General features: G+C 60.9%; 1 protein-coding gene across 5 annotated transcripts; it reads left to right on the top strand.

Annotated features, from left to right (window-relative positions):
- Positions 1-323: 323 nt before the first annotated feature.
- On the top strand, positions 324-20,613 carry KCNAB2 (potassium voltage-gated channel subfamily A regulatory beta subunit 2). Of its 5 annotated transcripts, none has more exons than XM_027889325.1 (16): positions 324-375; positions 6,140-6,258; positions 6,631-6,672; positions 14,484-14,527; positions 14,895-14,932; positions 15,122-15,201; positions 15,589-15,633; positions 15,780-15,824; positions 15,895-15,938; positions 16,068-16,154; positions 17,293-17,378; positions 17,581-17,701; positions 17,839-17,933; positions 18,094-18,214; positions 18,300-18,388; positions 18,716-19,161. In XM_027889325.1, exons 2-16 carry the CDS (start codon positions 6,182-6,184, stop codon positions 18,803-18,805), a joined length of 1,104 nt encoding a protein of 367 aa, XP_027745126.1. In that variant the 5' UTR covers positions 324-375; positions 6,140-6,181; the 3' UTR covers positions 18,806-19,161. The 5 variants fall into 5 exon arrangements, with proteins under 5 accessions (XP_027745126.1, XP_027745125.1, XP_027745127.1 ...); XM_027889324.1 differs by lacking the exon at positions 324-375 and adding an exon at positions 2,534-2,926; XM_027889326.1 differs by lacking the exons at positions 324-375; positions 6,631-6,672 and adding an exon at positions 2,534-2,926.
- The last annotated feature ends 463 nt before the right edge of the window (positions 20,614-21,076 follow it).

Below are 21,076 nucleotides of genomic sequence, written 5' to 3'. Positions count from 1 at the left end.
CCTCGCTTGCGGGAAGAGGAGAGATACAGAGGTGCAGCGATATCGGGGCGATCCCGCAGAGGCGCGGGATGCGGCAGCGAGGCGGAAGCGGCGATGGCAGCATCGGTCGCCCCCCCCCGGCAGGTGGTCGCGCCCGGCTCAGCTTCGGGTTACTAGGGCGATGGTGCCGCACCGAGCGGGGCGGGGCCTCGGGCTGGACCCGGCCGGCACCTCAACCAATGGGGGAGGCCCAGCTCTCTCGTCATTTGCATGCGGCACGAGAGGCGGGCGGCGTGGCCAATGGGCGGCGGGCGGGGCGGGGCCAAGCGGGGCGGGGCGGGGCCGCCCCCCACGAGGGCGCACGGCGGAGCGGCGGGAGCGGCGGACGCGGGGCAGGTGCGGGGGCGCGGGGGGGGCGGGGGGGGCGGGGCCGGCACCGGGTGATGGCGGGGGCGATGGGACCGGGCAGGGCCCCGGGCAGGGCCCCGAGCAGGGCCCCGAGCAGAGCTACGGGCGAGACCACTCCGCCGCTCGCCCCTCCCGGCTCTCCCCGGTGCGGGGAGCCGGGCCCTCGCCCCGCCGCCGGCTCTCGTCCCAGTGGGTCTCTGGGCTGAGCGGGGACGGGGGTGGTTGACCTCCGTCCAACGGTGGTTCGTTCCCTCAGCAAGGAGAGGTGACCCTGCGCGTGATGCTCCGGTGGCCTGCGGCCTGTCGCCGTGCACCGGGAGCGGCGGGGCTGGAGCCCCGATGACACGGCGTGAGTCGCCGGCAGCGCTCCGGTGACTCGAGAGTGGGAATGTTGGATTTTCCCCAAGCATCGTCCGGTTTCCTCGTCAGAGGGGGCCAAACGTCAGGGTTTCTTCAGTTTCCTTCAGTCTCCTGCCGTTCCTTGGTCCGTCCCTTGTCTGCGTTTGCAACGGTGACTGGGGCTGCGGGTGGAGGGAGCTCCGAGCCCTGTGGAGAGTCCCCGGTCCTCTCGCAATCCGTCCGCAGCCACTGCTCCCTCGCCTTTTCTTCTGCCGGGCTCGAAGCTCTCGGGCCTCTGGCTCAGCAGCCCGTCTCCAGCTTCCAGTTTTTGAGGCTGTTTTCCTTGTGATGGGAGACCTCCGTTGGTCCCCTGCCCACTCAGCCCGTGGCTGTCACGTGGAGCTGTTGTGTTTTGTGCCAGTGTCCTGGGACGGTTCACACAGGCACTGCGGGCTTTTGTCCAGGTGAGACATGGTCCGTGCCTCTGGAACCCAACCCGCTTCCCAAAACCACAGGTTCCCTCCCAAAGCGTCGCTGGGAGCCAGGGTGCAGTGCAGTGGGTGAGTGCCACAGCAGGCTGGGTGAGATGTATCCAGTCTGTCTATAATAATAATAATGGCCAGTCTTCGCGAACGAAGAACCGGGGAAGGTCTTTCCACCTTCCAGCCTGTGCATTGGGTTTTTTAGGTGAGACACAGTGTGCGCGGAACTGAGCCCACCCTTTAATCCTGAGGTTCATCTGCCGGGGCCAAGCGAGCAATCCATCTACGTCCTGAGGACCTCGCTGCCAGTCTGTGTATATCACATCCGTATACAGCCTTGTTGCATATATGCAGTGATTTTTCCAGCTGGTGAGCAGGAAGTGCCTCTGCACACAGCTGCCAACAGAAGATTTGGGAGGGCTGCTGATTTTAATAGTTACTATTCTTGTTTTGATGAGGAGGGCAGGAGGGCTAACCATCACCTGCTCTTGGCGTGCAGGTCTGCAGGTAGGATGCATGACAGAGCAGGAGCAGAACAAATTGGCACATGACTCCCACCCTCTGCTGGAGGAGCAAAGCCACTAGTGCTGGGAGCATCTCCATACAGGACAGGGTTTATGGCCTTCCCTACCTGTCACTGGCTGTTCCTGGAGCTTCTGTGGCTTGGACAGCAGGCAGCCTGCTGGGTTCAGCCACTCCGGCAGTGCCAAGTGGTCCCTGTCAGTGTCGGCATGGTCTGGAGCAGGCAGCACGCTTGTTGGCCCCATCGCTGCCAGGACCGTGCTGGAAGGGCAGAGAAAGTGCCAAGATGCTGCCATGAAGCTGAGTATGACTTGGCTGAGGGAGAGGAATCATGTTTTCCTAATTTATAAGCGCCAGAGCACCACTGTATGAGCAGTGCGTCCAAAACCCTGACCCCTTTTGCAGGCTTGGCATCTAGTTTTCCTGTTAGATCCAGCTGCATCAGTGTTGTTGTCGCTGCGGGAACATTGCGGGGACCAGCCTGCTCCAGTTACTGGGGTGTCTCTGGGGGGTGGGAGGGAGGGGGTTTGCTCGAGGTGACCAAAAAGCCCAAGGTGCTGAAAGGGAAAGGGTGCCAGCCGAGGGGGACGGGTCGCCGGCGGCGTGACTGACCCCGGTGCTGGAGGCAGCTGGAGGCAGCCCCGCAGCATCACTGCCGACGCTGTATCTGATTTTTTAAGAAAAACACCCGGCGTGATCTAAGGCAGCGATGATGCAGCTCCTGCCCAGGCTCCCTGCGGCCCCGGACTAGCCTCCCCCCGCCTGAGCTGCGCAGGGGCGGTCGGTGGCAGCCGCTCGCTCGCCCACGCGCTGCCGGTGCCGGGTGCGGCACCGACACGGTTAAGGCACCGGCGGGATCGGGAGCCGGCTGCAGCCACCGGCGGAGGCAAACTTGCCGAGTCAGGATGTGAGAGCGGCAGGGACGGCTCTGCAGCATCCCTGGGTGCTACCGCATCCTGGGGCGCGGAGGGCTCGGCTTCCCCCTCCGCCAGGCGCCTTTTCCCGGGGACGGAGCGGGAATGGGGTAGGAACCGTCATCCGCTGCGTTTGCCGCCGGCTGTAGCAGCTGCTCTGCGCCGGCACCGGCGCCGCTTCCCGAGACGAGCGGAGCCTGCAGCTCGCCGGCAACCGGGCGTTGACTCCTTTCTTTATACCTCCTGACCTCGCGTCTCCCTCCGTCCGAGCACCGGAGCCAGGTAGGTGCGGTGCTGGGTGCGAGTGGGGCCGCGGCGGTGGCTCGGCCGTGCCTGGCCGACAGCCACGGCTCAGAGGGGAATTGGCAGGGTCACACATCGGGGACGCGCGGGTGCTCGGTATCCTGGTGGACCCCAGTGCTTTGGCACTGGTGTACGTGACGGCAGAGCCAGGATAACCTCGGCTGACGAGCAGCATGTGCTTTCGGGCTGTGTCATTGACTCGGCAGCCGAGCAGCGCTGGTGTCGGCGGTCACGGGCGACCTCACGCACCCGCCTGCTGCGTTGTCGCGATGATGGGCTGGTGAAGGCGCCGGAGCCCAGCAGCGCGGTCGGAGGGGCCCGGCGGGCTGGGGGACGCTGCGCCGCAGGAGAGGCTCCCGGGCCGAGGGAAGGGGCAGGGCTGCTGCTCTGCGGATCCCTGCGGCGCCCGTGCAGCCGGGGGGGCCGCGGGACCAGCGCGGGCCATGAGCGCAGGGGTGACGGCAGGAGGTGCCGAGGCGACAGAGCAGGGCAGCGTGAGTCATTGGGCTAAAGTCACCTTCCCCGTGGCGTCGGGAGGGGAGCATTTGCTGCAAACACCGTGAAAAAGGGTCAGAAATATGGGGACAGGCACCTGGTGTGGGGAGATGCTCCATGCCACATTCCCTGCATCCCTCGCCTGAGCAGCTGGGCAGGATGCTGGGGTGCCCAGGGCAGGGGTCTCCCAGGGCCTCACCCTTGGGGGATCAGGCTCATCAGAAGCAGTGGTCTCGTCCTTACATTCTCATTAATTCCAGGTGCAGTTTCACCCCATCCTGCTCTGATAACAGTGTGTCTGGGAGGCTGCAATCTGTATTCCCCCCCAGGCTGGCCCAGCAGACCTTTGGCTCCTGGGGCTTCCCGGGCATAAACCGTCAGTGTCGCAGCGCCATGCTCTTGTGCCCCATCGTGCTACCAGGGACAGGGATGGAGCCCCGTGGGAGCACAAACTACAGGGCTTCTGCACTTTTCATCTGGCTCCTGGTTGCATCCTGCAGAAGAAAACACTTTTCTTCCTTTTTAGGCTGTTGTCCCGCAAAAACTACCGCAGTTGAGGGCTCGCAGCTGAGCTGTGCTGTGAGGAACCTGCAGGTGCAGGAGCTGTCTCAGGGAAGCACCAAACTGCCAGCATGGACTGGATTGGGCTTTTGGCAGTGTCTTTGGCTTGGAGAGCTCAGAGGGGTGCATAGGCCCCCGAGACCAGAATGCTCCAGCTCCTCAGGCTGCAGAACCCTGAACTGTGTGTCTGTGGTCCAGCCATGCGTCCCAGCAAAGTCCCTCCAGCACTGCTGGAGACTTGCCGGCCACTGCGCTTAGTCCCTGCAGCATTGCTTGGGAGGCAATGGGGAAGGGGCATCAGGTCCTGTTGAAAACAGAGAGAGCTGAGCTCCTGGCACCACAACCCCCACGGGATGCAGAAGCAGCCTATCCTGAGCCACTCAGGAGTCTGGGACTGTGGCACACAAGCAAGGAGCTGCATGGCTGCACTGAGGCATGGGGGGCCAGCTGTCCCCCCTGCAGGCATCCCCCAGCTGCCCTCAGCTTCGTTATGCCACCACTAACGAAGTGATTCTGAGCAGGCATGAGCAATTGGGACGGTGTCCAGCCGGTGGCTGGCACTGCCAGGCGAGGCCGTGGGAGCTGCAGAGCCAACAGGAGCAACCCTCAGGAGAAGCTGGGGGATGGATCGCAAGGGCTCGGGGGGCTCGGCAGGGTCCTGGCTGTGGGGCTTGGCAGGGTCTGCTCCGGGCGCAGGGCAGTGCTGCATGGCGGGGAGAGAGCAGCTCCCTCCTGACCTCTCAAAAATAAACCCTGCTTAACTGAGCTTGCCTGCGCTGGCCCCGGCGCGGCTGCAGCCAAGAGAGATTCGTTCCTGTGGCGCTCGGGAAAGAGCGATGGGGATCTATGCCGGGGCCGCAGCGGGGCCGGGAGCTGCGGTGGGCGGGCGGGCGGCTCCTCGGGGACGGGCTCGGCTGCCGCAGCCGCTGCCATTGGGCTGCGTGGGCTGCAGGGGCTGCGCCGGCATGCAGGCACGCCGTGCTGGGATGCCGGAGGGATGCAGGATGCAGGAGGGATGTAGGATGCTGGCACACTATGCTGGGGTGCAGGAGGGATGCAGGCATTCACTGCTGGGAGGCAGGCAGGATGTGATATGTAAGCACACTATGCTGGAGGGATGCAGGATGCAGGCATGCTGTGCCAGGATGCTGGAGGGATGCGGGATGCAGGCATGCTGTGCCAGGATGCTGGAGGGATGCGGGATGCAGGCATGCTGTGCCAGGATGCTAGAGGGATGCAGGCATGCTGTGCCAGGATGCAGGAGGGATGCAGGATGCAGGCATGCTGTGCCAGGATGCAGGAGGGATGCAGGATGCAGGCATGCTGTGCCAGGATGCGGGAGGGATGCGGGATGCAGGCATGCTGTGCCAGGACGCAGGCGGGATGCGTGCCAGGACATGAGCACACTGTGTAAGGCCATGCTCCCGCTGAGCCCGGGGCAGCCAGGAAGGAGCCTGGAGATCTCTCAGACCCCATCTGGGTGAAAGAGCAGCTGGTGACCTGTAGCATAAAGATGGCATCTCACCAGCCTAAAGAAAGATAGGATAAATTTAAATCCCAGCCCCAGTTCTGTAGGGAAGTGTCATCATTTTCTGTGATATTGGAAACTGCTGACAGTGTTGCGGGAACAGGAGCACAGCTCCCAGGGAGTCGTGCCAGGTGCCCCTGGCATGGGGACAGGGACAGGAAGGGTTGGGGGTGCCTGGGGAGTGAGGCCTCCCTTTCCCCCAGAGTTCCTGCATCCTTGCGCACACAGTCATTTATGGGCTGCGGTCAGAGCTGGGCTGCTTTCCTCTTCTTGCAAAGGACCCCTGGGGGTGCCTTCAGGGTTTTCAGAATGTTTTGTTTTTCAGGCCTGCATTTCTCCATCATTTCCTGAGATCTCAGGACCCCCAGAAGTTTGGGGAGAACAGCCAAACTGAGAAGTCAGGGGCGCAGGGCTTGGGTGAGATTGTTTGGGGATCAGCAGCAGGTCAGGGTATGAACTCTGGGGTCTGGGGCTGGCAGAGCTTCTGTGCCCGCACCGCTGCCCATGCCACATGCCCTTCTGGCTCACGAGCTTCTGCAACAGGAAGTACCTCACGCGCGTGCCCCAAAAAAATTCATTTCTTCCTTTTTTCTCTTCCCCTGTGGCAGGGGTGAGGCAGCGAGTGGCTCCGGGGAGCCCAGGGTGGCTCCATGTATCCCGAATCCACCACTGACTCCCCAGCGCGACTCTCGCTGCGGCAGACAGGCTCCCCAGGGATGATTTACAGGTAAGGGTGCGGGATGGGGTGGTGGGGCTCTGTGGGGCTTCAAACACAGGCCTGTGGCATCCCAGAACCACCATACTCCCTGAAATTGCCCTGACACTCCAAAACCACCCCAGCACTCTTTGTGCAAAAACTTCCAGGACAAAAACCCCACATGGTGGCAGCAGCAGCGTTTTGGGGTGCTGGTGCCAGTTATGGGCATAGTAGGCACTCCTGGGGTTGTGCCAATGCCCACTACACTGTGCCTGCTGTGATGTGACATGGGTGGGTGTCACTGACCCTTCCCATGGCCATTGGCTCTGCTGCTCAGTCCTGCTCCTTCTTTCTAATGGGGTTTGTGGCATCTTTCTTCTCTCTCCCCTTTGCTGTCGGAAGCGCGAGATACGGGAGCCCCAAGCGCCAGCTCCAGTTCTACAGGTAACCCAGCCCTTCCCCCTCCCCAAAATCTACAGGTGTCCACAGCCCCTGGCCATGCCTGGGTGCTGCTGGCACAGCGCTGCCTTACCCGCTGTGCTGGGGTCCCTCTGCGTGGGATGGGCATCACCGGTGTGGCACCACCTTATCACCTGCTCACGGGTTTGGGATCGTGGTGTGGGGACCCCACTGTGTGGCTCGGTGGAGGGCACCATCCTCGTGGGCTGCCCAAGCAACAGAGTGTAGCTGGAGAATGAGTGGGGAGGGGTGTGGGGGACATCCTGCGCCGATGCTGTGCCTGGAGGAGCCCACTGTCTTTTCCCAAGGGCAACTCCAGGAACCCAGCCAGCTGCTTTGCTGCTCCTACCATTAGGACCAGCGTCATTAAGTGGTTCAGGAGGCAACACTTGCCCCCACCACCCTTTTACCATCTGAAGTGAGGGCAGCTCTTTGCCCATGCACTGTGCCAGCAGCTGCTCCAGTGCTCCTGGAGCCTCAGCAGCCTTGGTAGTGTGTGACTGGGTCCAGCCCTGCCACCATGGGCAGGGGGCTGCCCCCTGAGGGAGCCGTGGGCCCCAGCTCCATCCCGCACATGGCAGGAGGAGGTGAGGCTGGCAGGCACCGGGAGTGACGCTGTGAGTGAGTGATCCTGTCCCAGCACTGCCACCAGCACTGCCGAGCCCCAGCCACAGGCAGGTTTTGGCTGCCAAACTGGCCTGAACCTCTGGGCACATCTGGTGCAAAAGGCTCCCGAGGCTGCCTGGCAGGACCCAGCTTGTCCATAGGCTGCCTTCAGGGAGCCTCTGCCAGCGTCCACCACCCAGTTCCATCTCAGGGCTCCTGCCCTGAGTCCTGCCACTGCCCAGCTCTGGCCCTGCTGCCGTGGGGACTACAGGAGGGGTGTGTCTGCCACAGGGACTGTCTCTGCTCCCTGATGACCCCAGTGTCCAGCTGGCCCCACTGCCCCATGTGCCGGTGGTGCAGAACCTGTCACCGCAGGGTGAGGGGTGGCTGCGGGCAGGGGCGGCGGTGCCAGTGTTGCAGCAGCACATTCGAGGCTTTTAGCAAGGCGCCATGAATAATTTAGCTCCCCTATGCAAGGAAGAAAATCCCCTAATAGGGCTAATGGAGCGCGGTGAGAAGCCATGCACTGGGGGCCCGGCGTGGCCGCCAAGTGCTTTGGACGCCAAGCGTCGACACTCCCCTAATGCAAAACAACGCGACGGCCGCGGCTCTTATATCTGCCCCGGGGCAGCCTCGCCACCCAGAGCTGCGCTGCCGCTGAGCAGCTTCCCTGGCGCGGTGAGTCGGGGCTGGCGGCGCGGGCGGTGAGTGGGGATGGGCAGAGCAGGCGGCATGCGGGAATGGGCACTGCCACGGGGCAGCCGCTGCAGGCAGCAGGGAAGATTTTCCATGCAGGGCTACTTGGGATTTGGTGGCTTAGAGTCGTTTTCTTTCGGGGTTTGGGATCTTTCTGGCTTTAGGCAGGTTGGTGGCTGCCAACAGGTTCCCAGTTTGGCAAGCCAGGCTGGCCAGACGCCTCTCTGGGCAGCTGCCTTACCCGTCACCCACTTGTTGTGCCCCCGATGCTGCTAACAGTGCCATTGTCCTGCAGAGCCTGTGCCCTGTCCTCATTCCTGCTTCTTCCCTACCAAACAACCTCTCCCGCTTGGGCAGGGCGCGGCTTGTCCTCGGCAGCTCCTGCAGCCCCACTGCCACTCGGGATTTCTGCTCATGATGGGCTGTGAATGCTCCTGCCACCTCCACACTCTCTCTGCCATTCTGTCCCCTTGCTCTGCTGAAAATCGGGGAGGTGTCGAGATGGGGCGGCCGGTGGATTCCTTCCCTATTCCTCAGAGCAGCCCTGCCCAACCCCCTGGCTCCGCTTGCTGCATCCATTTTGCTGCTGTAGAGCAGTGGCGCAGTCAGCTCGGGCTTCTCCTTGCCACTGTCGGGCGAAGGGATCCCACCAGGCCAAGGGATCCCACTGAGATCAAGGGGATCCCACCAGGTGCCCACACCCAGCAGGAGCCACTGGTACTGCCCTGCTTAAAACTACCAGCCATGGAGAAGGGCTGGTGCCAGCAGTGCCAGCTTTGTCTCCAACTTTGAGGTGTGGCAGGAAGAGGCTAGTAAACAGGGTTTGGTTTGGCTTTGCCGCAGCTCAGGGAAATATCCCTTTTCCATGTCTCCCTGCATTCCCAAGGCCTTGCTACAGAGCAGGAGCACAGAGTGCTCTCTGGCAGCACCGGGTGTCACAGGAGACCCCCAGGATTTGGTCAGCCCGGCCAGCTGCTGCTCCGTATCCTCCGTGTTTGGAGCCTTCGGAGGTCACAGCACCAGGGAGCACTTTGGTTCCTGCTGCCATCGATGTGAACTTCCCAGGGAAAGACAAAACCACGGGTGGGAGCCTGGCTGGAGCCTAATGCCAGTGCATTCCCAGTGGCTGCTCTGGTACCCATACCACGGTTTTGGCCCTAGTCCCCCCTCCTTTCAGACACTGAGAACAAGAGACACTGCGGAGAGTGGCACAGAAATTGATGTCAGTGCCCTGCTGGTGAGGTCCCAGCCGTACAGGCGGTGAGGACTCTGGTGGGTGAGATGCCCACCCTGCAGCAGGCTATTTTCAGCAGCTGCACCAGCTGGGAGGTCGCTGTCGTGGTGGAGGGGAAGGAGTTGGCTGGCGGTGCATGTTGTGGCAGCAGGATGCAGGCATGGCGAGCACCTGGTGCCCACAGCCCCTCTGCAGATGCCCACCCTTCCTGGGGAGCCCCACAGGGACTTTCCCATCCTGACTTCTCCTGCCCACTGGTACACAGTGCCAGATTGTCACCAGCAGTAATTTTGCCACCACTTGTGACATCTTGACCAGCTCTCCACATCCCTCGCAGGGGTACAAACCACTGCAAGCTGGAGACCAGCACAGACAGGGCATGGGCCACGCTGCTGCAACGTGGCTCGGGGCAGCTGTGGTAGGCACTGCTGCCTCCTCAGCCATGGGCTGTGCCTCATTTCTGTCCTGCTCCTTCTCCCTTTGTGCTTCAGCTCCCATGTCAAGGCTTTGCTCTGCTGATGAGACTGGCTTTGCCAGGGTGCCAATGTCCCTCCCCGTGCTGCATGTCCTGGCAAGGGCAGGTGCCACCACTCCAGCAAGGCAGTATGGGCAGAACTCTTCCCTGAGTGGCAGTGGAGCCCATGTTGTGCTTTCCCAGCTCTCTCTGTAGCACCACGGAGTGGTTTGTGGTGTGGCTGGCCAGCAGAGCCCGTGCTTGGGTGGCGGGATGCTCTCCATGACCTACAGTGAGAGCCTGCGCAGCGTGGCCAGCCGACCCACTCCTGAGTGGGGGCTGCCCCCGGCCCCCCGGGCGGCCGACGGGCTGGAGCTGCGGCGGCTGCGGGACGTGCGGGCGGCAGCGCGGGCGAAGACACTGGAGGAGTTCCTGCGGATGCACGGGCTCTCCCTGGCTGACAGCACTGCCCATGCCACCGGCATGAAGTATAGGTAAGGCAGCGCCGCGAGGGCAGCGAGGGCCGAGGTGTAGAGACGGTGCAGGGGATGCTGTGTGGTGGTGGTTTGACACCTCCCTGGGAGAATGGCTCTCACCTGTGCTCGCCTCGGCTTCCCTGTGCCTCGCCAAGGCTGGGAGGAGTCGATGCTCTTGGCACGGTGGGTGATCTGGTGCTGCACGTGTTACCCAGGTGGCAGCCAGTCAGTGCTGTTAGCGCTCACCTGTTTTGTGATCTTTGAGCTTCTCACCTGACATTCCCATTTGCTGTTTGGGTGGTTGCATCTGCAAACACCTCTGTGCTTTAAAGACAAGACAGCTAGAGCAAGCAGCCACTGAAGGGCTGTCTGCTTCACAGGTGTACATCTCTATCTGAGGGGTGTACGTCTGCAATCTGACGAGTGTACATCTCCACTGGCCGGGTGTGCGTCTCCCCCTGACTGACAGCTGTGCGTCGTGTAGCGTGTGCGCCATAAATTTTGCATGTGGGTCCCAGTGCAAGGTGTATCAGGATTTCAGCCGGTATTTGTCCTTCTTTGGGAATTTGTCCTTCTTTGGGAATTTGTCCTTCTTTGGGAATTTGTCCTTATTTGCCCTTCTCTGGGCGGCCGCAGAGGCAGCCATGGCCCCTTGGAGCAACGGGGCTGCTCTGTCCAGTGCACCCCTCCCCACTCTCCCCTGGTATCACGGGTCGGGTGATGGGGTGCAGGGCCCAGCACCGCCAGTAACTCAGCTCAGGATTGGTGAGGGGCAGCAGGGCTGGGGACAATGGCTGTTCCCCCTGTGCAGGGGTGCCCCTCATGCCCCGCTGCAGTGAAGCGCCCAGGAGCTGGCAGCTGCCGTGCCGCACTGTGCCGAGCCATGCTGCACCTCAGGTCAGGTTCCCCTGCGCTGACAGTGACCGCGGTAACATTTACACAGTGGCAAGAGTGCATCAAATATTCATGGGGACGTTATTTATTGATGGGAGCTGCTGGCACAGGCACCCCCAAAGGTGCTCCTCCTTTGCCCATGTCCGCACTGCCCTCAAAAGTCTATGGGATTTCTCCTCCTCAGGAGGCTGCTGACTGCTGTCAGGTCTCCCCCCGCACCAGAGCCGGCGCCGGCGCCGGTGCTGGTAGGATTACCAGCTAAGGAGCTTTGCGGCAGAGGCAAGCGGAGGAGATTACAAGATTTCTCATTAGGTTGGAGGCGAATGTGCGTTATTTCCCAGAAGCCCCGTTCCCCCATCTTGCCCTGTCCTGAGGGGCAAGGTGGGTGCAGGCAGGTGGCACATGGCCCCAGCTGCAGGACAGTGCTGTAGCTCAGTGACTCGTGTCCCTGCTTTGGCAGAAGATGCTGGGCTGGGGTTCACCTTGCTCCGCTTGGCTTGCACTGGGCAAAATTTGGGGGATATGCTGTTGCGGCCCTGACCCCAAGGGGGACAACCAGTCTGACTTTGGCATAGAGCTGGGCTCTGCTGCGGGAGAGCCTGCAGCCTGCACCCTTGCCCGGCCGTGGGGTTGGCAGTGTACACGCAGCGCTGCCAGAGGGTTTGGTTTCAGACCTGTGCGAGGGGATGCTGTGCTGCGGTGCGTGGCCGGGGGGGAGGCAAGGAAAGACCCCTTCACCGCGTGGCCTCAGCCCCCCGCCCCGTGCCCCAAAAAAAGGGGCTGAGCCAGCAGCCGCGCCCGCGGGGGATGCCCAGCAGGGCACAGCGGGGTCCTGCCCCGCCGAGGCTCCTCGGGAGACCTGGGCGACGGCGCTGCCCTTCCTGCCCCCACCTGCCCGCGTGCCGCTCGCTCGCTTCCCGAGCTCATCAAATATTGAGGGCAGGAGGGCTGACGGGAGCTCCGCGCCCGCCGCCCCGCAGCCCCCCGCCGTCACGTTGGCGGCGCGCGGGAGGAGCTCCCGCCTCGCCCGGGGCGCCGGCTAAATTTAGGCAGCTGGCGCTGCTGCCCGGCGGAGCAGCATGCAGGTCTCCTTTGTGTGCTCCGAGCACAGCATCAAGAGCCGGAGCGCGGAGGACCGGCTGAACCGACAGAATGCCGGCAGCCCCAGCCTCGGCACCCGCGGCAAGTTCCGCGCCGTGGCCATGGTGGCCCGCAGCCTGGGGCAGCTCTCGGTGCAGAACGCCCCCTCCTCCAGCGAGTCCAGCGTCAAGCACCCGGGGATGAAATACCGGTAGGAAAAACGGGCTCTGCTGGGGCTTTGCCTGTTTCTCACCGGGATCGGGGCGCCGTGGGGGGGTATGGGGGCCCGCACTCCCCTAATTCCCGGCTCGCGACCGGCTCTGTCGTTTCTCGGCGCTAGAAGTGCTGACCGTGCGCCTCCGTGTGCTTCCTCGCTGTTTGCTCCTGTCCCTTCGGGGCAGCCTTGATCCAACCGCGCGTGAAACCTTCAGGATGGGGGGGGAGAAGGGACCCTAAAATTCAGGATAGGATTAGCAGCATCTCCAGCGCCTGCGGAGCCGGGTGGGTTTGGAAGTCACGGCAGCGTTAATCCTTATGGTGCTGCCAGAGACTTAGTACCCTGCAAAGCGAGCGCGGAACCCTAAGGTGGGATTTGGGTCTGGCTGCCCACGGTGGACCTAGAAATGAAGGGTGGTGTGTGGGGTGCCCCCATCCAGCACCCAAGGGATTGATGCACTCCACGTCCCTGGCTCTGGGGCAGAGCACTTGGGGCTTCCCCTTCCAAATCTTAGGGTGCACCCCAGGTGGGGCTGGGGCTTCCCCCAGGTGAGCATGCACCCCAGCACAGGGCAGGCCCCCCCCAAGATGAGTCTGCACGCTACAGTCCAGCTGCCAGCAGCCACGTGCCCCCACTGTAGCCCAGATGTGCCGGCTTTAGGCACAAAGCGCGTCAGAGCGCTGGGGTGAGCCCGGCTGTTCCCTACCAGCATCATCCAGGTCAGCTGAGTCCCTCACCTGGGCGCTGGGGAGGGTGCTGGGGTTGCTCCGTCCAGCTCTCCAACACCAAACCTTTGCGCTGGTTGCAGCAGCGCTGGGGCCGTGGGCAGTGGCATCCTCAGGGCTCAGCACTCCTGCCCCACTGTCACATCCCCATCCAGAGGGACCACCCTCTCCCAGGCAGTGGGTGATCAGCTCGGGGGTCCCCGCTGGTGGCTACTGAAGGGACAGTGATGCAGGGGGTTACTCCAGGTGAAGGGATGGGATAGGAAGGCCGTGGCACAGTGCAGGGGGATGCCTGGCCTTCCCAAGTTCTGCCAGTGTCTCCACTGGGCAGCTGGTCAGCACACTTCTGAGCTGGAAAACTGGGAGCAGTGATAGCCGCTTGCCCAGGAGGACCCTGGGATACCCCTGGAATGGCATTGATGGGTCCAATGCTGTCCAGTCCCCGCGGTAATCCCCGTCATCAGAGGCTTGAGCCACTGCTACCCCAGGGCCATGGCTTCTTCCTGCCACACAACGCTCTAAAAACACCACAGGGCCGGGGGAGCCCCCACACCTCCAGATGTTGGGCAATAAGACAGCAGCATGGAAGGACAGTGCCCCAACTTGGCACAACCAGTGATTCCCTGCCAGCACGGCCGGGCCGTGGCTGCTCCTTGCCCGGCTCCCGGTGCCCGTGTCGGCGGTGCCGGCGGTGGCAGTGCCTCCGGTTGCTATGCGACACCCGCGCGGGCGAGCTGCCGCGGCTCACCTACACTTTATTTATTTTAACGCTCATTTCTCGAGCCTTTGTCATTTTTAACAAGTAACTGGCTCTCCATCACTGTGGCGAAGGCGTCTGCCAGCCCGACCCCCTTTCCGAAAGCTGTTCTCCAGTTCCATGTGCTGGTCAGATTTTCTGGGGTGCTCCATTTCTCCAGGATGTTGCTCCACTCCCAAGCGCCCTTGCCCTATTGTCACCTATGCAAGTCGTGTGCTTCCCTGTGCAGCGATGCAGAGAACAGGCACAGTTCATACCATGTGTGGGATGCTTCAGTCCTGATCCACCACATGGTAGCTCCCTCTGCTTCCCGTCTCACCCTCCTGTGCCAGCAGCACTCTCAGGGCAACCAGACGCCCCAGGGTGTTATCACAGGGAACTGCTTAAACGGGGTCACTGCCTGCTGCCCCCCCGATAACCCTGCCAGGCATGGCACCACTATGCCAGTGAGCTGTGGGATGCCTGGCCTGGGATGACTCTTTAACTGGTTGCAGGGAGACCTTTTGTGGGACTGTCCCAGGTGGGGATGGGATGGGGAGCAGGGACCACCGCCACACCTCCCAGCCCCCATGCCCAGTGCATTCAGTGGCACGCAGGGTGCATGAGATGGCATTTGGGGGCTTTCTGACTCCTTTCCTGATACTCTCTGTCTTCCAGGAACCTTGGGAAGTCTGGACTGCGCGTGTCCTGCCTGGGCCTGGGTAAGTGCCAGGGTTTGCCGCAGCCCCTCGGCATCCCCCCAGTCCCGCAGCAAGTGCCGGTGCTCCCCGGCGAGGGCGGCGCTCGCCTGCCCCAGCGATGTTTGCGCAGGGAAGGAAAGGGTTTCCCTCGGCCCCGGGGCCGTTTTGAGTCACAGCCCAGAAATTGTCAAATTATTTTCTCTCTCTCTGATGCGATAGGAAGCGACTGGGCCGCGCTGGGAGCGCCGCGATGCACGCGGCCTGGCCAGCTGTGACCACCACGTGCCGGGGCTGTGCTGAGGGAGCCAGGGTGGGTGACCGGGGGCTCAGCGCGGCGGCGCTCGGTGTTCACCGCGTTCACCGTGCACGCACCCTCTCTCCCCTGCAGGGACATGGGTGACTTTCGGAGGGCAGATCACAGATGAGGTAAGGCTGTACCGTGTCTTCCTGTCCCTCCCCAGGCTTTCCCTGGTGAGTGGGGAAGGGATGGGGCCGGCACAGCTGCGGCTGTGGTCTGGGTGCACGTGGCATGCCAGAGCTCAGCAGCGCTCCGCACACGCGGCTGTGCCCCGGCTCTCAGCCACCCCCTTCGCTGACCCTGCTCTTTCCTCGCAGATGGCGGAGCAGCTGATGACTTTAGCTTATGACAACGGCATTAATCTCTTTGACACAGCAGAAGTCTACGCTGCTGGCAAGTAGGTACCCTGCTTTGGCAGTGGCACCCCACGACCCAGCCCCCTGCACCTCCAAACCATGGCAACACTGGGAATCTTGTGGGTTTGCTGGCTGCAAAGTGGCTTCTAGGACGGGGCTGTGAGTGCTTGATCAAAGTGGGGTGGTCATGGTTCTGGCAGCCCCATGCTTCCTGTGGTGGCCTGTGCCATGCAGGCACAGCCGTGCACCTTACCAGCACAGTGAGCAGTGGCTGTGCCCAAGGCACACTGGCCTGGGGCATCACTGTTTGTCCATGCATTTGTTTAAAATTAATGAGCTTGCACATCAGGGGTCAGCTCTGCTCTGGACGCCAAAACCAAGGGGCAGACAGTGTCCCCAATGGCAGCTGATGTCCCCTTCCCTTGCAGGGCCGAGGTGGTGCTGGGGAACATCATCAAGAAAAAAGGGTGGAGGTAAGCTGGACATCATCCCCGTTCCGCAAAGCCGTCACCACAGACCTGGTGGCCTGGGGAAAGCTGGCAGAGCAGCCCTGGGCAGGAATGCATGTGGGCAGGGTGCGCAGGTGCCACCACCAGTGACTCTCTCTTTCTCCCTGCAGACGGTCCAGCCTGGTCATCACCACCAAAATCTTCTGGGGAGGAAAGTAGGTAACACCCACCCTGCGACAGATGGGCTGGCACGGGCCAGGCTCTCACTCACCTTTCCTTTTTCAGGGCTGAGACAGAGAGGGGCCTGTCCCGAAAACACATCATAGAAGGTAGGCAAAGGTAGGGCTGGGGCTGCTCACTGGGCACTGCTGGCCTTGGTGCCAGGCTGTGCCTCGGCAGCCACCTCACTGCTGGCAGCACAGGGCACAGCGTGCCTGACAGCCCTGTCCATGTGGCAGGTCTGAAGGCGTCGCTGGAGCGGCTGCAGCTGGAGTACGTGGACGTGGTGTTCGCCAACCGGCCCGACCCCAACACGCCGATGGAAGGTGGGTGTGTGCCGCGGTCCCACAGTCCTTCCTGCCGCCTTTCGTCGCCGTCGCGGTTGGTTTGCGCCAGGCTTGTGTTTCAAGGGCATTTTCCCTCCTGAGCAGAATCCGCTCCTCCGCCACCACGGTCAGTCCGTGCCATGATCATGCCTCTGCCGCCCCCCGCCCGGCGCCAGGACCCCCTCAGGCCATGGTGGGGCGGGTTGGGGGCACGGTGGCAGGTCGCTGCTCCCATCCCAGCAGCGGTGACTCCACTCTCTCTAAATCTCTCTTTTATCACCAGGGGACCCATTTAGTTCCTCCAAGTCCAGGACTTTCATCGTAGAAGGTACTCCCTGCCCGCACTCTGCCCGCCAGCCGCTGCCTGTCCCAGCGGCGTTTCCTGGGGCAGAGCCCTCACTCCTCTGTGACCCCCATCCCTGATCCCCCCTCGAGCAAACCCCGCCGTGAGATGCAGAGGCAGTGGCAGCAGAACACAAACACCCCGTGGCCCTTCCTTCAGACTGTCCTGCAGTTAAAAGGAAAAAAGCAGAGAGGGTCCTGCCCCTCCAAGGTCCTGCCGTGGGACTGCCTTGGCCCATGCCAGGGTCTGTGGCAGGCTCTCTCCTTGCTGGGGCGGCTGTGAGCATGCTGGGGTGTGTGCCCCAGTGCCGGCTGGGCAAGCCCCGTGCCCCTCGCTCTCCCCGCTGCCCACCTTTGGCTTCAGGAGCGCATCTTGGCTTGGTCCCAGCCTGCATGGCTCAGGGCTGGCTCCCCCTAAAACTCCCAAGCCCCTTGCACGGGGTCCAGGCTTCCCTCCCTGGGTCCCCGTGCACGGGCGATGCATCAGTCCCTTCCTTTGCAGCGGTGCCGGTGCTGGTAACCCCACAAGGTGTGGGGCCACTGCCAGGACCCTTGGGCTGCTCTCCATCCCAGGAGAGCCCCGGCACCACCAGCATGTCAGGTTGGCTGTGGTCCCCGGCACATCCTGAGTGGCTGCTCCCTCTGTTCCCGTCCTGCTCCTCTGGACACAACCCAGCTCCCGCCACAGCGCTGTGGGAGCGGGATGCTCACCAACCATCAGCGCGGTGCAAACCCCCTTCTGCTGGTGCAGCCCCTGCTAACCCCTCCCGACCACTCTCTCCTTTCCTCCCGGCAGAGACGGTGCGAGCCATGACCCACGTCATCAACCAGGGGATGGCCATGTACTGGGGGACCTCGCGCTGGAGCTCCATGGAGATCATGGTAGGGGCCCAGGGGACCGGGCAGCTGCAGCGGAGCAGCCCCAGTGGTGCCGCTGATGCTGATTTAATTAGACAGCAGCTTTTGGGAGTGTGTGCAGATGTGCTTGGAGACTTAATCGGTTCTTGGGGCAGCTGCTCAGGGCTCAGCTGGGGGGCTCAGCAGGGGGAGCGGCGTGGCACTGAGGGTCCCAGCTCTTCTGCAGGAGGCATACTCGGTGGCCCGGCAGTTCAACCTGATCCCGCCGATCTGTGAGCAGGCCGAGTACCACATGTTCCAGCGGGAAAAGGTGGAGGTGCAGCTGCCTGAGCTCTTCCACAAGATAGGTACGGTAGTGGAGGTCCCTCCCCAGCCTAAAAAGCACAATGCTCCCCATGCCCCGCACTGCAGAGACCAGGTGCTGTGGTCCCTGAGGGAGCTGGGGGCAGCAGCAGCATCACCCCCAACTCTGCTCTGTTCCCAGGCGTCGGAGCCATGACCTGGTCCCCACTGGCCTGTGGCATCGTCTCGGGGAAGTATGACGGGGGGATTCCCCCCTACTCGCGTGCCTCGCTGAAGGTGAGCCACACCGGGGCCAGGGGGCACACTGGGATGGACAGAGCTGGGGGAGCAGGGCCTTGGGCCTCACAAAGCAGCCCAGGGTGTTTGGGGATGCCCTGCCTGCACAAGGTGCCAGTACACCCCAATCCCCCCATGACGCTCCTTCCTGTTTCCCCAGGGATACCAGTGGCTGAAGGACAAGATCCTGAGTGAGGAGGGCCGGCGGCAGCAGGCGAAGCTGAAGGAGCTGCAGGCCATTGCCGAGCGCCTGGGCTGCACCTTGCCCCAGCTCGCCATCGGTAAGAGGATGGGGGACAGGGGGTTGCTGTGGGTGACACGGGGGCAGCCAGGCCATGCTCAGGCTCTGCTCTCCCTCCTCTCCAGCCTGGTGCCTGCGCAACGAGGGTGTCAGCTCAGTCTTACTGGGAGCCTCCAATGCTGACCAGCTGATGGAGAATATTGGAGCAATACAGGTCAGTGCTCCCAGCGGGAGTGACGTGTGCCCGGAGCGCTCGCTGCTGCACCGCGCTGGGCGGGGACAGAGGGTCGTGAATGTGGCTCCATGACAGGTTTTGCTTGTCACGAAGGCAAGCGGCAGAGACGAGGCTTTGCTGGACTGAGGGGGCAGGGTTGGGCCCGACCCAGGCTCTCCCTAACTGGGTCAGCCAGCTGGCAATCTGGGGTTTGTGGCACAAACACAGCGGGGTGGAGGCGGTGAGCACGGCACGGCCGCGTCCCACTGCCGGCTGCGTCCTCCCACGCGCACCACAGTCACAATCCCAACTCCGTTGTCCCGGCAGGTCCTTCCAAAGCTGTCGTCTTCCATCGTCCACGAGATCGATAGCATCCTGGGCAACAAACCCTACAGCAAGAAGGACTACAGATCCTAAGTGCGCCCGAGCGTGCCGCCTGCCGCGCAGCCCTCGCCGCCCGTTCGCTTGCTTACGCTTTGTTGGAGCAAAGTGGAGAGTGTGGTTTGCACCACGAGCGCCGAGAGCCAGCGCTCCTGCCCGCGCTGCCCCGGACACGGCGCCACGGCTGCTCGGCCTGGCTCTGGGGCACAGGGATGGCCGGCGGGGCCCGCGGGACACGAGCCCCAGCCGCCCGGCCGCCCTGCCTGCAGCCGGAGCCGCCGCGGGGCCCGTTGCATGCGTGGCTCCCGCCCCTGCGTTGCCGGAGGTGGCGGGCGCGGGGTGCACGCGGGTGCTGTATGCCCACGAGGCTGACAACACGAAGCTGTTCCCCAGCCCTCGCCTCTGCCCTGCGCCGCCGGCACCGCCAGCCCGACACCAGCGTCGTGGGGCTGCGGTTCCTGGGGTGGGGGGCAGGATGGGGTGGTGACAGGGAAGGGGTTTCCTGTGGGAGAAGCCCAGGGTGCCCCACTCGAGCGTGGGGCTGGGCTCTGCTGCAGGGAGGGGCCAGGCCAGGGGAGTGTGTGTGGGCGAGTGTGTGAGCGTGTGTGTGGACAGACACACGTGGAGACACGCAGGGACATGGACATACAGACGTACATTTGCAAGCAGCAGCTGTGGAGGTGAACACGGCCCACAGGCACCTTCAGATGTATCTGCACGAAGCTACTGAAATACAGGGGCCTCTATACACACACCCACACCCACTCATGACAGGTGTGTGTACACACACACACAGGTAGGTATGTATGTATATAGATATGTATATAGATATGTACATATGTGTCTGAAAATTACATATAAAATGTACACAAACACCCACGCAGACAGACACGTGTACTTGTGTATATACAGACATACATAGCTCGATGTATAGATCAATATATGTAACTTAAAGATGTGTACACATCCATGTAAATATATTGCTGTAGCAGCATCCACGTTTGTATGGATATATGCACACATATGAAAATTACAGATGCGTACATAAATGTGTATATGCAGATATATGCGTAGATATATCTATACCCATACCCAACTCCATAACTAATACTCATCTTTCTATAAATATATGCTGTCTATATATGTGGAAACAGATATTTGTGATTTAGATATAGCTATATATATATATAGCTATATATAGATACATATGATATAGATATGATATATAGCTATCTGAGATACAGCTATAGCTATGTATATCTATCTCTTTATAGCTCTTTGTGTACTCTGTGCAGAACATTTTTGCCAATACCTATATCTATCCACATACATATAGACACAGAGAGTTCCATCTATCTGTGCACACACAAATATAAAAACTAAATGTATGTGCAAGCCCTCAGCTCTGTGCACAGTGTGTGTGTTTCTCCACTGCCTGTGTAGCCATGGCTGCACCTACAAGCCCCCCATAAATGTGTGTGTGTGCATGCAAACACAGAGGGTCTCTCCCAACCCACACAGGACATCAGAGCTCTCCCTCTCATCATGGCTGGGGTCTGTATGCACACCCCTGCCCCATACACCCTTAACACCTTTGGGGATGTGGATTTACCTGCAGCTGTACCCACACACCTTTATTTATACATCTGTCTACAGAACTGCACTGATGGTTTTGTGCAACAAACACACTCATGTGTGAAATCACAAATACAAATGTGTATCTGTGTAGATACAAATGTGTATCTCTGTATACACGTGTGTGCTATCTCTATCTAGTACAATCTATATACCCCTAGCTGTATCTATATCTACCCCTCTGTATAAATATATAAAAATTACAAATACACGTGTGTGTCTGTGTATATACACACACAGCTATATATCCATACAGAGATATGAAGATATAGAGATATATCTACATATGCATGTGTGTATATATACACATATAAATTACACACATTTATGTATGTACATATACACAGATACATGGATGTGTATATACACCTCTGTAAATACAGATCTATACATCCCTACCTATGTGTAGATCTATGCCTATATACATATATATATATATACATATCTACCCATACCTATATACATATCTACCCATACCTATGCCTACGTATACACACACAACCATATATTTAATTATATATGTACACAAACACACATATTAAAACTACAAATGCATTATTTATACATGTATAATATACATGTATATTATTTACACACGTATCTATATTATATATAGACACACCCACATAGACATAGCTGCAGCTAAACAAATCATTATATCTGTGTACACTC

Source organism: Empidonax traillii, unplaced genomic scaffold (genome assembly GCF_003031625.1).
Source record: "Empidonax traillii isolate 1590-97213 ecotype Southwest subspecies unplaced genomic scaffold, ASM303162v1 scaffold259:size690984, whole genome shotgun sequence".
Lineage (NCBI taxonomy): Eukaryota > Metazoa > Chordata > Aves > Passeriformes > Tyrannidae > Empidonax > Empidonax traillii.
Note: the sequence above shows the minus strand (reverse complement) of the source record. Positions and strands in the feature narration are given on the sequence as shown.

What these genes read in the sequence shown, in the direction of transcription:
- KCNAB2 (XM_027889327.1), top strand. Translation starts at nt 9,951, where the DNA reads ATGCTCTCCATGACCTACAGTGAGAGCCTGCGCAGCGTGGCCAGCCGA. An exon ending in CGTGTCCTGCCTGGGCCTGG is followed by an intron (nt 14,528 to 14,894) that starts GTAAGTGCCAGG and finishes TCTCCCCTGCAG; the next exon opens with GGACATGGGTGACTTTCGGA. An exon ending in AGAATATTGGAGCAATACAG is followed by an intron (nt 18,389 to 18,715) that starts GTCAGTGCTCCC and finishes TTGTCCCGGCAG; the next exon opens with GTCCTTCCAAAGCTGTCGTC.